This window comes from Boleophthalmus pectinirostris, unplaced genomic scaffold (assembly GCF_026225935.1).
Source record: "Boleophthalmus pectinirostris isolate CB_2022bp ecotype Guang Dong unplaced genomic scaffold, ASM2622593v1 HiC_scaffold_22, whole genome shotgun sequence".
NCBI lineage: Eukaryota > Metazoa > Chordata > Actinopteri > Gobiiformes > Gobiidae > Boleophthalmus > Boleophthalmus pectinirostris.
In genome coordinates, this window is record NW_026571190.1 from 29,732,071 (window position 1) to 29,749,412 (window position 17,342).

Sequence of the window (17,342 nt, forward strand, 5' to 3'; positions counted from 1 at the left end):
TGCGTTACAGCAAAAAGCAATACAAGGAAACGTGGAATTGTTTTTAATCACTGTAAAGCACTTTGTGTTGCATTTTTATATGAAAACTGCTCTATCCATAAAATTTGATTGATTCATCTTGAATTTCTAATCACATGTACCCAGTGCACTCAGAGTGTGTCAGTGGGGAAATTATGAAAACTGAGGTATGGTTGTAATCACTGGTGGAGCTAATAATTTGGGGGCTCTAGGTGAACTTGAGTTTGAGGCCTTCACTATAATGCACTGTTGTTGTTGTTTTTTTTTTTTTTTTGTTTGTTTGTTTGTTTTGTTTTTGTTGTTTTCAGATTTTTTAAAATGATATTTATTGTTTGTTTTCCCCCCTTATTCTTAAGACACGCACATTCATTTAGAGTGTCTAATTCATTAGGTCGCCTACTAGATAACCAGAGCTTAAAGTAGTTTTATTTTTTTGCTAGTACAATTACATTTTTGTTTACATCCATTACAAATGATTATGACTCTGCTATGATTATGTTCAAATCAGGGTCACAGTTAAAATAGATTTGACAATCAGATACTATTTTGATGGTGTTTTGATAGTGTTTTTTTTTTTTTTTTTTTTTTTTAAGTAAACTACTCTCTTTTAATGTCATATTGAGAGAAAATCAAATTGCTCTGGGGGCCCCTCCAGGTTCGGGGGCTCGAGGCAGCCGCCTACTGTTGCCTAACAGTAGGGCCGCCTCTGGTTGTAACTGTAGCCGAACATAACGGAAATGCTATCCTGACATGTGGATGAAGAAAACTGGGCCATTTTCTAATTTTTGTCAAACTTATTGCCGCGAACAGAGCCCACCGGAAGTTGTCATCGCATCCAAACGTCTTCCTGGTTTGTGATGTAAGCCTGACTAGAGCCTATTACACACAATAATACCCTTGATTGCTATTTATGTTTCTTACGCTACTATAACTACTCTACTCTGTGTAACAGCAGCTTTTCAGTCTACTCTGCTGGGTGTAAAAAAAGCATGGATCCAGGAGGGAGATGGCGCTGATATTTGGTGTTTGGCTAATAAGCTTAGTGGCAGAGCTAAGCGCTAAATGTCAGGCCTGATATATGTCTCCAGCTCTGCTTATGTCAGCTCTCCCCTTTCACACAAATACACACACACACACACACACACACACACACACACACACACACTCGCACACAGACAAGCACGCACGGACACCCACACACATCTGCAGGTCTCTGTGTGTGCTCCCCTACCTTTTACACACACAAAGACACAGACACACACACAACCACACCTGCAAGTCCCTGTGTGTACTCTCCTACTTTTCACACACACGCACAGACACACACACGCACACACACATCTGCAGGTCTCCGTGCTCGCTCCCCTGCCTCCCCCTGCCTCTGTGTCTCAGGATTCTCCAGCAACACAAGATGCCGTGACCTGAAAATTAAATCTCAATCTGTCTACCACCTTCTCACCCCGCACTTGTCCTATCTCTGCTTTCCTCTGCCTCCCCATCTCTCCATTTCCATCTCTCCATCCTCTCTCACCACGTCTCCATGTGGGCATTTATTGGGGAATGACTGGTGGCCTATTGGCTGTTTGCAGAGTCGAGGTCGTCCAATCGATCGTCACGCTTAGGCGAGATGAGGGAGCTTAGCGATGTCTGATGCGGAATCATGGAGAAGTATCCACATGTAACTACAGCGCAACACACATGCATAGAATGGCAATATATCAGATACAGGGATGGAATTGAAAATGAAAATGTTATCATCATATATACTACTAGTGCTTATATATATTAGCCCAAATGTTTTCAAGCCCTTGGGTGTTTTCGCGAGCTCATATTACAGTATATTCTAATGTATGTTATAGGGATGTAACAATAACCGAAATATCGTGATATTGTATCGTTAAAAGTCTCACAATAATATCATGGGCTGTCACAATATATCAAATCACAAGTTCCTTTGCTTAAATACATGGTTTTATAGGAGCAACAGCTTATAAACATAGGAAACAACATATCCCATGATTCATTTCAGCGGTGACAACATGAAGAGATGAGTTTTTTACTTGAATTCTTGGCGTTATGAAGGTAATAATTCACACCAAAATCTTGTCATGGTATTTTAAAAGCAAAAAAGTGTCCCATCTACAATTATATTAACTTCTTCAAAATATCGCAATAAATATCGTACTGTGACATGCATATCGTGATAATATCGTACTGAGAGATTTGGATATCGTTACATCCCTAGTTCTAATGTTGTTTCCTTATCAAAAACATACCTGGAGTTGTGTTTTGTTTCATTCACTTGTTTGACACACAAATCCTGCATATTTAGGCTGTGTTCTTCTCTCAAACTGAAAACACTCTCACTTTGTGATGTCATGTGGTAATACAGGAAGTGGTCGACTGTTTTTAATGAATAATAATAATAATACATCAGACTTACATAGCGCTTTTTTGGACACTCACGGATGCTTTACAAACAAATAAAAAGTGACACTGTAAAAAAAAAAATGGGGGAATCATGGGGAGAATGCCAGTTAATAAACTCCACATGATTTCTAATCCAATTTTATTTGTAAAGCACATTTTACAAACAAGACATTTTCCAAAGTGCTTATATATACATAGCAAAGTAAAAATTGTAATAAAAAAAAACAAAAAAAAACCAGCAGAATTATGTTCCAACCAAGAGAAAACTAATAGAATCAATCAATAAAATAATAATATAATCAGTGGGAAAATAAATAAATACATAAAATAAAAAATCTATCCATAAAAGTAGTACAAAAAAAAATAAATAAATAAATAAATACATTAATTAATTTATTTATTAAATAGATAAAAACAACAAATAAATAAATAAATAAATTGCCCTGGAATTGCCAATCTGAACTCAACTGAACAAAAGGTAAAACGTAGCTGTTAACTTGAAAACTACTGCCTCATGACATCACAAGGTGGAATAGAGCATTTTGGAGATGTAAACAGATTAATAATAAAGAATTACTCAAACACGTGTGAATGAAACAAAACACAACTCGAGAGCAAACAGCTTTAAAACATGGCTAAAAACTGACATTAGTCCATTTGTGGTAAAATAAGACATTGAAACATTTTGAACAGGATGTAATGATGACTGATTCGTCCCTAACTCGTATTGTGGGATCTATGGTTGCACAAGGACGCCGCATGCATGCTAAGTAGTCCGATAAGTCAGAAGCTTCGCAGCGATGCTATAGCGGCTAATGTGGCTGTAAAAGTCATTGAATAGAAAGTGGCAATGTTACCAATGAGCAGATCATCAAACAATAGCAATACCCGCGGGCATTAAAGCTACAAAACACTATTGATTAGGGGCTGAGAGAGCGCATGCTAATAAAAGGCTGCGCCAATGGAAATATATAAAAGAGGTGAATCAAATCATAGGGCGCTTTAGGGTCGTCGTGTCTGTGTCTACATTACAAGAAAATTTAATTGTTTTGCTTCAGTTCAAGATTTGCTTCACAGTTGAACCACATCCAAGAGCATTAAGAGCCTATGACAGATTAGATAACTTTTTTTTTTTTTGTAAAACACAGATAAGATTGTTAAATTTAAGATTTTACAAAAGAAATATATTTTTTTTCCCCCAGTTTGGCCATTTTTCCCCCCGGTTTTTCAATTTTAATGTGTGTAAATCATGACATAGACCAAAACTGTACAAAGAAATTCTGATTTGACAGAAATTCTGATTTGACAAATAAAAAATATGAGCAATTTAGTTGGAATTATGTTTAAAGTAACAAAAAAATGGGTTTTGTGTAAATTGTACGGAACTTTTGGATAGAATTCCCTCTTCTCTCATCATTATGGGAGTAATTTTTCGACACATTTTTCAACTTTTCCTCACAAATATTTTCTTGATTGGTGTAAAACTATAATTCATATTTACAACAGAGATTATCCAACCACATTAAGTCAAAATTAGAGGATCTTCAGAACCTGTCATATGAACTTTAATATTTTATTAATTGCCAGATTAATACAATAATTCCATATATTTCAGAACATGTTTCAAGTATACAGTGAATCAAATCATAGGGTGATTTTTGTTCATCGTATTTACTGGGGCTGCAATTTTTTTTTAATGAAAAATGTAATTGTTGTGTTTGTAATTTGTTTTCGATTTTGGTGTTAGTTGAATAATGATGCGATTTGAAAACTGGAACACTTAACATGTGATGGCAAATTACAGATCATCTCCAAAAATTAGAATCATCTATTATAATCATGAAACAGTTCAATATTTTTTGTCACTCGTTTCTGAAAGTCAAACCCATGTACTGTGTAGACTCATGACACAGAGTGGAGCTTTCAAGTATTGTACTGCCTAAATGTGTATTAAATGTATGTGTGTGTGTGAAGTGTAGCACAGAACAGCCCCATTTACTGTTTAAATTGCTTTTATGTTTTAATAGGCCTCTTCATTAGGAGATACAACAATCTCTCATTACACTGATTAAGGGAGCGTGCGTCTGAAAGAGAAGGACAAAAGACAAAAGATAGCGGAAATAGTGAATAAAAATGTAATTAGCTTCATTCTGTCCCAAGTTTTTATGTAACATATATGAGAGTGCACATGCAGGGACGCCTCATGGACTCCATTCTGTTCACCCAGGGTGATATGACGCCAGCTCCAGTGAAATAAGATACAACGATTTTAAAGAGCCACAAAGAAAGGGACTTGCGTACATGGGTCCAGTGTCCTCCATCTGACTCATGCACACTGAGTCACGACACATGGCAAAAGGGTGAGTAAATATTCACCTCATAAGTGAATATTCACCTCATAAGTGAATATTCAGCTCATAAGTGCGTATACAGGCATGTTTACAAAACAGTCAAAATGGTGGGCTATTTTTAGTTTGGGAAAAAGGAGGACACCTGGAGCTTGTGGCTTTATCGCTGGTGAGGTGGAATAGATGATTTGTTGACGCACAAAGTACACGCAGATCTGATGAATTTAAGGTCACAAAAGTTCATTTTTGTACAAAAAATAACTTAAACTACCTCATATTGTCCATAGCTAAAACCTGTTACCTTTTACTGGTGGTTTTCAGATTTTACAATGTGATGAAGTCACACTCCCAGATGGGGGTGAGAACCAGGTTTTCGCATTAATAACACTGTACTTAGCTGCAAAATATCAAAAATGTAAATTCCCACATATGGAACCTAATCATTTCCATTACTGACTAAACCCTGACTAAAGTGTTGAAAAATATAAATTTTAGCTGCCCTCCATGTGTATTAAATACTATAAGCCAACAGAATGCGGTGATGTCATCTGAAACCCAGCAATATATCACAAAATAAATGAACTAGAAACTCAAGGTGGGAGAAAATAGATAATAAATGAATCTTGTCTTGGAGATATGGAAAAGTCTTTTAGCTATAATATAATAATATAATAGCTTAAAAAGGCTGCAAAAGAAATGTATCCAACATTAAAAAATAAATAAATAACAGAAATGCAGTATAATCTTCCAGAGAAGGGCATAAGGTAATAGTGACATTGTGTAATCACCTACATTTTATAATATTTCTGACAGATTATCATAATTGAATGAACATTGTCATGGGAATGATCAACAAAATAATATCAATCAATATCGTCCACTCCAACAACAACAAATGAGATGTAGATTTCTTGTTGTTAAGTAACGTGTGTCTTATTGTTTTCTATGTTTTAATTGTTGTATTTTGACTTCGATTGTTTTATTCTTTGTCTATTCAATGTTTGTGTACGACACTTTGGCCAGCTATGATGTGTTAAAAGTAAAGTCGGTATGGTGCTATTGTTTTGCCCAGATATAACTTATTCAGGTGAAGGGACTAAAAAAATCCCTGTAGACGTTCTGATTCTTAGACACCAAATAATTTCCATGGTTGAACAAGAAAAGATTAAAATGTAAGGCATTATCTGGTTTACCTTAAAAATCTCTGTATTGCACTCCTTCCCATAGCCCATTACGTAGAGTCTAATTACCTGGTCTAAGCTGCTATTAAAATTGCCCCATGATTATAACAAGCACTAATGAGCACAATTAATAAAACATAAACCGTAATTAACAACAACTGCAATAAAGCCTCTCCATGTTTAGCTGTTATCATTACAGCACCATGCACCACCCGCTCCACCACTGTTCATCATCACACAGCAGTGGGGCTCCTGCTGTAAAAAGATGTGCAAGATTTATAAGGCTGTTAAATAATACACATTCAAACTGTTGCCGTGACACTTCGTGCATGATAGAAGCCCGAAGAATAGAGACAGTGCATTAAAAGAGACGGGCTACCTTAAAAAGAAAGATTTTATTTATAACTTCGATGAGCATAACTTAAAGGTGCATTGTGTAACTTTTCTGGTGTTGGGTCTGTCACCTGCATAACATAAAACAGCTCTACTTTACATTTATTCAATTACAGGTGGTTTTAAAACTCAAAAATATCTAGAAAAAACATTCATTTAGGCTACGTTCAGACTGCAGGGCTTAATGCTCAATTCAGATTTTTTTGTGAAATCCGATTTTTTTGCGAGGTTGTTCACATTTCCAATTAAATGCGACTTGTACGGGAACTCCAGTGTGAACATTAAACATACCGAAAGTGTCCCGCATGCGCACTGGAGGACATGATGATGTCAAGTGCTGCGAGCGTGATCTGTGTTTACGGAAGTTGTCCAAACATGGACGCGAGCATTGAGCACCTCGTGATTTTAAAGTTCCTCTCGTACCGGGCCAAAACACGAACAACTTACTTGTTTTAAGGAGGAGATAGAGAAGGAGAAGGACGAGGTTTTTGGCCGAGGTGTTTTGTGGGACAGCGGCAGCGACGTCCGTTGAAAGGAACGTGTGGATGCGCAGACGTAGCCAACAGTGGTGAGTGGTGATGTGCTTCGCTTCAGTGACACGAAGTTCATTAACAATTTTCACCGACTTCAGCGCAGAATAGTGACGTTTGTGGCTTGCTGATAACGTGTAGGTCGGATGAATGCGCTTTGATCATTCAGACTGAAGTTGCATGTCAAAAGATCGGATATGTATCGGTTTCAGGACCACATATCCAAGTGGCCTGGGTCGCATTTGAAAAAATCAGATCTGTGTTGTTCAAACTGTCATTAAAAGATCAGATACAGGTCACATAGGGGCCAAAAAATTGGATTTGGGTCACTTCAGGCTGCAGTCTGAACATAGCCTTAGACTGTGAGCAGGGTCGCCTCTCCACAGATCTGACCTGTAACTCGGTCTGGTTTGGTCTAAATGAAGATAGAAAGGTTTAATGCCATACTGTGAAACATTCCAAACAAAGCAATAACATCTCCAGGGATCTCCAGGGATTAAAGCCTGGAGGTTTTAATCCCTGGTGGGTTGCAAGAGATTTTTTTTAGGGTCATCTTGTCATGATCTGCATTTAGGTTTGCAATATACAGAGCTGACACTGATATGTGTGTTGTGCTTTCTTACTGCACCCCGAACTAGAACATGCTACAAAAACGCAGACAGGCCCACCTATCTCATTAGAAGTGTTGAAATGTTAAGACATGTTTTGTATAATTTCTAATCTTTTGGTAATTATTTTATTGACAATTTTGTTCCAATATTGCTGGTTCAATTGAATGTTGAAAAGAAAAAGAAATGAGCTACATTTAATGTCCAACTAGGCGACTTATGGAATCTTTTATTGCTGATCAATTATTGTTTTTCATTGTTAAAAACTTGAGTAATACTAATTGTTCAGAGAGACACGATCACTCAGCCAACAATAAAATATCCTCATTAATGTTCAATAATGGTCAAATCCACCTTTATTTTGTGATTTATGAAACGTCTATTGACTTGAGTCGCAAAGGTTTGTGACTTTTAAAACATGGGTCCTCAGAAAAAAAGTTTGGGAATCTTTGGATTAAAGCAAGTCACACAATGCACCTTTAAAGAAGACCTACTGTGTCTGTATCTATTGTGTCTGCTATATAACAATAATCTATGACACCCGTGGATCAGTATGTTATAATTTGCACATATTAAATTGTAATAATGATCTAAAACGACTTAATAAAATAAACAAGTCATCTGACATCCGCATTAGAAAACTGTGGCGCCCAGTAGGAGCTGCCGGCGCCGTAAACGTCATCACAGCAAAGAGTCGGAGTCTCCTATGAAGGAAGGGAATTTGTGATTTTTTTTTTTTCATTTGTACTAAAATGACTACGCGACACTGCCGAATCCTACACATGACACCGTTTAAGAAAATTTAATTGGAGAACAAAGTAAGAGAGGAAAACAGAGAACTACTTTTGCTTCTTAAGAGCGGGATATTCTTTTTGCTCCTGCTGCTCCCTTCTTTACTTTGCTTTTTAATCATTTTCTTCCAGTCTGTCTGTCTTTCTTATTCTGTAAAGCACTTTGAATTACTTTCTAAACGAATTGTGCTATACAAATAAACTTGCCTTGCCTTGATCTGCAATATGCCGTCTTGAAAATAAGCAATTAAAGATTACTCATATGTGCACAAATCACTTCACATCGTACTTCAGGAGAGTAAATGGTGATGGGAAACAACTATAATATGGTTAAAAGTCGAAAAAGTTGATTTGCATAATAGGTCTGGCTTTAAAGGTGCATTATGTAACTTTTCTGGTGGAGGATCTGTCACCTGCTTGTTTCCATAGAGATAGTGTTAGTTTAATGTTTGCTGCAGTGTCATGAAAAGTGTCTATTTTGCATTTATTCAATTACAGGCATTTTATTGCTCAGGAAACAGTGAAAAACATGTATTTTTACAGCGAGTGGGTTTTGTCTCCACCAATCAGACCAGTAACTTTGAACTTAAAAAAATAAATAAATAAACTTCTGGGGGGTAGTAAAATATATTAAATTAGCTGTGGTAATTTTCCCACTGAAATCACATAATTCTGTGAGAACGTATTTAATAGCAAAGGACAAAATGTACTTATTTTACTCAAGTAGACAAAGTACTGTGTTTAATGAGTAAGTTCTACTGTATAATCACTGATACGTTTTAAAGGTTTTACAGTCGCTGCTCACAAACCCAGAAACACTAAGTACGACCAAAGTCCTTCTAGATAAGTCCCTGAACTTAGCATTTGTCCACAGATGAATGCTGTCATTGCGTCCTTGAGCAAGACACTTAACCCACCTCTGAATAAATGTACATGTGAATAGGTGAGTGGTGAGTCCTTGTTGTAAAGCACTTTGCGTATCTTGATGGTGGAGAAGTGCTACATAAAAATTTACCATTTATACATCAGTAAATACTAGACAGACATATACCGTATTTTCCGGACTATTGAGTGCACCTGAATATAAGCCGCATCAACAAAATTTTAACAAAATTGTAAAGTTGTACATATATAGGCCGCATCTGAATATAAGCCGCAGGTGTTCACGTCTTCAGGAATGTTTTCAAGTTCGTGCCATCTGCTTTTATCGCCTCTGAAAGGTTTTATCGTCTTTTTGCATTGAGTCAGTTCGTCACGCTGCTGTCGCCAAAATCTCACCATCGACTCACTGATGCCGAGCTCACGAGCAGCAGCTCTATTTCCTTCTTCAACAGCCACATCAATTGCCGTTAACTTAAAATCTACATCATCTGCATTTCTTTGTGTGTTTTCCACGTGGAGGGTGTGTGTATGAAGCGCAAAATAACTGTTCAAAACAAAATCAAACGAGCATCTTTCTCGGCGCATCACTCCCATCTCTCCCCGTGCTCGACTGCGCATGACTCCTGCAGAAAGCATCGCTGTCCTGTCTGAGATCATGCCAGTATCATTTCAGACTCTCTCGGGGGCGGGGCTTGTTGTATCAATCAGGTATGAGTGGATGTACGGCTACTGAAGATTGAGGCATTTCTTCTCGTCATTTATGCATAAAGGTAAGACCCTCACTAATGTTAATTTAGCATCATAACTTATTTTATCACACGACGATAAACTATTTGAGTGCGCTGACAACATCTTCATGTGAACCCTAGATCCATGTGTTACCCTCAATAACAGCGGCACTTTCTGCACTCAGGCTGTACGCACATCCACTGTGTTGCCAAACCAGAGACCGTATGAACAATGTGCCAAACAAAGAATCTGTCCATATATTAGCGGCATAATTTTATTAGCCACAGGGTTCAAAGTGTGAGAAAAAAGTAGCGGCTTATAGTCTGGAATTTACGTTAATATTTACTTAATTATTTCATCACACCAATGCAATTAATTATGACAATATTTTATATATTTTACTTAATTTATTGACATAAATACTTGTACCTGAACTAACAGCAGTAAAATTTACTTAAAAAGTGCTTGTACAAAGTGTTGCGAGGATTTTTTCAAGTAAATCTTACATGTTATTTTTTCCAGCGTGGCCTGATAGTGTGACTTGCTTGTTTCCGTGGAGATGTATATGTTTAAAGCCATATTTTGATGTATTCTAGGCAAAACAATAGCAACAGATAACACAAAACACAAGAGAAAAGGCTGACTGTCTAACACAGCACACCTTAACTATAACTAATTTCATGCTGGTAATTTCTTCTTGAGCTAAATCCGTAGTTTGAGTGCCCTATCACAAGTTGAAAACCCTGGCATTTCATTTTTAATAATTAATGTCAAGGTTCCCTGCAAAAGTCTGCCTCTGTTATCTTCAAAACCAAATTATAATTACGACAAATATTCTTCAACAAACCTTGGTCCGTGCCACTTTTCATTTACAGTACAGTCCCTGGATACGGCGCAGAATGCCTGGGAGGACTTCAGTCTTTTTCTTCTTCTGTTTTTTTGTGACTGTTTTGTCTGCTGCACTTTCCCAGCGGCCCCTGCTGTTCATGCAATTTGTCTCACTTAGCAATACACAGTTACAAGCAATTCAGCAATCCCTTGGACAGGAAGTGGTAAATTAAACTCCTGCTACTTTCACAACACAAACCACTTTATACTTTCTATATTTTTAGAAGGCCGTTGAGTTTGTTAAGAGAAGTGTAAACGTGCCGAACAGGGAACAGCATATTGAGAGGCCAGGGGCAGCGCTGGATGTCTGTTACGTGTAGATTACTGTTTTTGGAGGCATTGGTGGGTGAGTTTCACTTTAACAAACTGAAAAGTAAAGAGCTGTGAGTAGAAGGCGCACACAGCTCAGAGCCATACCCACACACTGCTGAAGACACAGTGAATGCTGTAACGCCTCAGGCCAAAATGTTGGTGGGATGTTATGTTCTCTTTTCAAACAGGAAGTTAAAGAAGACCTATTGTGCTTGTGTCTGCTGTATTGCTATAAACTATATCACCCGTGGAGCATTATGTTTTAAGTTGCACATTTTAAATCGCAATATTCATCTGAAATGAGTTAATAAAAGAAAGAAGTCCACTGAGTTCTGCGAAAACTGACGTCGCTGTAAACATTACAACAAAGAGTGAGCATCTCCTGTAAATAACACCTCATTTTTCATTTGTACCAAAACAACTGCTACTGAATCCTACGCATATCACAGATTAAAGGGATAGTCCGGAATTTTGGACATAGGACCTCATTTCCTAGTGAGCCAAAGTGTTGGAGACACGTGGAGACACTTTATAAAATATTCCATCCAGTCCTTGTATTTGCAGAGGTCGCTGGTGCTAGGCTAGTGCATGTCAATGGCCATAGTTATCCTGCCACTAAAAACAGTCTTATCCACTCCACAAAACACCCGAGGTAAATCTGTTATTACGCCAGACTGTTGATGTAAATGTTTGTGTTGATAGAATAATTTTAGAAGTAAAACGAACCTTGCATTTGAAGGATTTATGTCTGAGCAGCAGTAGCAGCGAGTTGTACTTCTTGATAGAAAGCTTGGCAGTGGCGGACTGATATTTGAGAAAATAGTCCCTCAACATGCGGCAATTAATGCGATGCAAGGTTAGTTTTATTTCAAACGATATTCTATCAACACAGACATTTACATCAACAGTCTGGCGTTATAATTGTTTTGCTTCAGGTGTTTTGTTGAGTGGATAAGACTGTTTTTAGTGGCAGGATAACTATGGCCATTGACATGCACTAGCCTAGCACCAGCGACCTCTGCAAATACAAGGACTGGATGGAATATTTAAAAAAGTGTCTCCACACGTCTCCAACACTCTGGCTCACTAGGAAATGAAGTCCTATGTCCAAAAATCCAAACAGTCCCTTTAAGAAAATAAAAACTGTTCTGGGCACAACCGGCGGTGCTGAAAACTCAGATGTAAACAGACTAATAATAAAGGATTACTCAGTCATATGTGAATGAAACAAAATACAACTCTGGGTTGGTTTATGATAACAACAGGTAGGTAACAACATTATAACATGGCTCAAAATTCACATGAACCCATTTTCTGTAATATAGGAGCTTTAAAAACAATCATGACTTCTTTATTGAACTAATAATGGAAGAGATGAGATGAACCAATATTATTATGGTGGAACAAAAAAAGGAAATTGAATGTATAAAGCTCATTGAATACCAAAGCATATTTACAACAAGCGTTCACACCATCATCCTGTTATTGACTTCATAAAAACAACTGTGGATTACCTCTGCAAAAAATGCACCTGGAGCTACATAATAATTTATTTTTAAAGCAGCTGTAATTAACATTTAGCAACTACTAATTAACTTGTTTTGGGAAGTTTCAGTCAGGAGCTGCGCGTAGTATTACCTCCAACGCCTCTGGATGTATAATTATAATTTATAGACATATTTATTAGACAACTTTTTTCTTACTTACACAGGAATCAAAGAAAGAGTCCAGCAGATACAAACCCTCCAACTCCATCAACAATGGCCTCACTTGATAAAAAGACAGACGGAGAGAAAGATAAATCTCTTGAAAGAGCTTTTTCGGGGGCAGCCCGCGTTAGACTCTGTGATGTTTTCAAACTTCTGACAGTTCTTCCAGCTCCTCTTCACACTCTCTCTCCTCCCTTCCCCTTCCCGAGCCACATTTGGATTTCCATGCTTAACGGCAAACACTCATGCGCATCCTAACTGCCACCAAAACCTAATTCTGTTCTTTAATTCAAAAGCATACTGGAAGCGCACTGACATCGACGCAGCGGGGGTGTGAGAGAGGAGGTGCTTGTTGGTGTATGTGACAGAGGCCCTCCTGTGGTGAGACCTAATTTAAAGTGTGTGTGTGTGTGCATGCGTGTGTTCGTGTGTGTGTGTGTGTGTGTGTGCGAATATGGGGGGGGGGGTGACGAGGAGAAAAGGCAACCAGACAGAAACAAGTTACCTTTGCAGCAAGCGTGTGAACCCCAGAGTCTTTGAGGTGCAAAAATCACAACAACAAAAAGGCACGGATGGCACGGGGAAGTATGGAGAGACGAGGAGGGAGCTCGGACTGCGTTCAGAGTCTGGGTTTAGACATCGCAGTGGGGATTCTCATTTTGTGTTTCATGTACAGGGGAGAAACAAATGCATCCCCAGTGTCTCATGAAAGATTATGCTGTATTTTCATGTTCCAACTTGATTAGCTTGCAGGACTAAATGATAATAATAAACGCTGCTAATTGGCCTGGTGGTGGAAATGATTTCACAACAACTTTAGGGTCCAATCTTGTAAGCCGGTCACGTTTGAAGCATGATATATTGCTTCCAAAGACTATATATATAAATGGACAAAGCTAGCCTGCTTGTTCATATTAATCTGCTCTTTGTGATTCTAGTGTTTTTATTTTGCTGTATATTTTTCAGTTTTGCCCATTAATAAATGATGGAACACATCCCTTAGTCTATTTCTTTATACTTTGCTACAGAGAAATACTGCGATAAACAATAATAATGATTCTACTTTATGCCACTGACACAATAACAATAACGCAAGATAATCCAAGTCAAACATTTTTAAATAGATTCAGGTCTCAGGGCCTGTTTACACCAGAATACTTGCAGGTAAAAAACGACAAAATAAGTGCCTTTCGTTTAAAGGGTGAGGCCGTTTTTGGGGCACAACAAAAACACAAAAATCTGAAACCACCAAAAGTTGAATACGCTCCGCCGTGGCATTTCTGTCTACACTGCCCAAGACGCAAAACTCTGGTCAGATCCGCTCACGCCGTGTATGCATTTATGTCACATACACACAGTACACAGATACAAACTTCCTCTCGAAAACGCTCGTCTAAACACGGAATAAAAAGTGAAAATGCAACGTCACTTTTGCGTCCTCTGTTCAGACCGTCATCATATAAACGCAGCCTCATTTAAAAGCCTGAGCTGCAACAGATAAATAGCAGAATGAATCAATAATTAGTCATAGAAGTCACGAAATTATTTGAACAGCTCTACTTTTACGGTATTACAACATCATCATTGAAAATCAAACAGGATCATGAACTTTCGCATTGACTACAAGCTACTGAAATTCTTTTTTTTTTTTTCTTAAGTTTTCAGAGTAAGTAGTAAAAGAATAGAAAAATTAAGCAGAGAAAGTAAATATAATCTAAGTGCATAATCTAATCTAAGTGTGTTCAACAGGCCACATGTAAGAATGACTCTGAGGGAACAATGTTTATCAAACAAAGGAGTTAAATTATGGAACAGTTGCTACTGAACTAAAACAAGCGACTTCTCTTTTTCAGTTCAAAATTGCTTTTAAGAGAATAGTAATGGAAAAATATTTGAAAGAATAATAACAGTAAATTGATTTCTGTTATAATTAGAATAATTGTTGATTTTTTATTTTTTTATTTTAATTATGATGTCCTAAAATGTTGTATTACTATCATACTAATTTTGAGATGAATGTCCATGAACGTGTTGTCGTTGGAGGTAAGGGTTGACACAATAAGTTTTAGCTTCTGCCTACAGAGTGACTTAGTATTTGATTTGATTTTTCTACACACTGAATATGTTTTATTTTATGACATCAGATTGAATATAATGCATGTAGGCTTTAATGAGTTAAACATTCACCAAATAAAAAGTTTTTTCTTAGCGTTTGCTAATGTGAGCTAATGTGAGTCACCATGGTAACCGCTGAACATTCCGCCAAAAGAGATACATGTAGAACACCTGCTGCTTGATGCCACTGCAAAGCATCAGTAGCTCCTTTCAAGATACACGGCGTGCTTTATGTTGCATAATTCATTCACTCCACACTCAAAGCACAATGAATTTGTTACAGCAGAGTGCAAAACTGTTCACTCTGGTGTAATTGTGTTAAAAGTGACAGTCACCAGTTGCCAACAACAACACCAACAAACACCAACAACAACAAACTTACTCCTTGGACAACTTATAACTTTGGAGTGAATTTTCATTTAAAATAAACATCAGCACTACTTTGAAAGTTATTGAGTATTTGTTTTATAGCAGCTATAAAACTTTCTCTTTTTATAGTTTGTGACAAAAATATATAAATAATTCAGTATATTTCATTTTGAGTATGAAGGCAGTAACAGCACTTTTCTATCCACCCCAACACTACATTGTGAGACAAAAACAACTACATTTGTATACAGTGTTGGGAAGTAGCTGATGTACTGAAAATACATATTCTGAACGCTCATTCTGAGTAATTATAATCTGGTAAAATACAGTTACTCTTTCATGTGGTGCTATTCAGAATACAGTTACTTTCATAAATTAAAAGAAATACATGGAAATACATGACAGTATTCATGCAATTTTGGCTTTGAACTGTGCGGTATTGGTGAGAAAAATAGAAAACACAGCTCCTGCAGTGTGTGCATTTATGATTTTTCATCCCTAATTGGACAAAAATAAATGTATAACAAACAACACAAAAAAAAAAAAAAAGTGTTAAGAATATTCAGAATACATTACTCTGATTGGACCATGTAAGAAAATACATTTTAATTTGGGTATTCAATGTCCTGTAACTAAATACATTTACATACAAAACACATAATAAGGCACACATGTTTATTAACCATTAACTAATAATTTGATGAAAATTACCTACTCATTAACAAGTGTTTAAGAACCATTTACACACATGGTCAGGACAAAAAGTAAACATTTCATAAAGGTTTATTTTATTTAACATCTACAAACAATTTACACATGTTTATTAATCCTTAACTACCAATGTACAAATAATGATATACATGATTAGTTAATGGTTAATAAACATTTGCTTTATTATTACGCCTTATTATAAAGTGATACCAAGTAGCTCTGCACACCAAATGTATTGAAATTCCCGTTCATAGTGTGTTGTGTTTTTGTCTGATCTTACCGGGTTGAGCAGCACGGTCAGGAACAGCTCTCCTCCTCGGATGCTCTTGTCTAGTTCCTTGGGTCCTCCGGGATACTCCTTGTAGTAGATGGTGTGCGTAAACAAGCCACAGGTCTGTCGCGGCAGCACCTGCATGAAGAGACCGGGGTGACAGGGTTACAGGGTGCAGCTGGAGCGTACAGTGAGAGTGTGGTCAGTCACTGTAAAGGAACAGACTGGTTAGTGCTACATCTTTTTATAGCTATCAAAGTGTTTGCTGGAAAGGTGGACATGGGGCACTGATCTTCTACATGAATGCTCCTACTGCTGGTTTTCAGATGACATCATACCATTCAAGGCCAATATTTTTAATACAGATGGGGGGCAATGAAAAAAAAAAAAATGTTGAAATGCAAAATGAAATTACTATACTTAGAAAAACGCTGCCTTGTCCCTTTAGAGTCAGCAGTGTAACAAATGTTGAAGTACGACATACTGTTGAAACTAACTAAATTACATAAATGGCTATTTTTGAGTTGAACGAAGGCAATCACGGAGCATTGACCTTCTATGCTCCGATACTTAGAAGGCTGCCCAGGTCCATTAGTGGCAGTAAAGTAACAAATTTTGAAGTACGACACAGAGTCCTGCACCAGGTCGGGTATCCGAAAATACATGGAACAAATACAGAAACAAAAGCGATATGGTTCAAAAGACTTGAAAAGATCTGCTTTGACAATAGACACATCCCAAACATGTCCGAAATTCGGAATGCATCTATACTTGCTGAAACGGGCAGGTTTTAACGTTTTGGAATTTTACAGGTAAGTATGCGGGTGGGCACGTCCAGGATGTCCGTTGCCCTGGGAACAGGTTTTCCTGGTCTTTTCCCTAACAATGGCAGACCAGGCTGAGCGGGTGACTTCAGCAGAGGTGATCAACTCGGCGACTGCGCTTGTTGTTTAGTCCTGGTTTAGATCTGGTTTAGACCTGGTTTAAACCTGGTTTAGTCCTGGTTACATCCTGGTTAAGTCTTAGTTTAGTCCTGGTGTAGTCCTGGCTAACGGCT

At 37.5% G+C, this 17,342-nt stretch overlaps 1 protein-coding gene across 2 annotated transcripts in view; it reads right to left on the reverse strand.

The window, feature by feature from the left end:
- The window catches only part of ndst3 (N-deacetylase/N-sulfotransferase (heparan glucosaminyl) 3), a 111,690-nt gene that overhangs the window by 38,654 nt on the left and 55,694 nt on the right, over nt 1–17,342 (reverse strand). For both annotated transcript variants that reach the window (XM_055158627.1, XM_020930478.2), the window contains exon 6: nt 16,295–16,423. In XM_055158627.1, the coding sequence (XP_055014602.1) occupies nt 16,295–16,423 (129 nt within the window). The remainder of the gene's footprint in view (nt 1–16,294; nt 16,424–17,342) is intronic.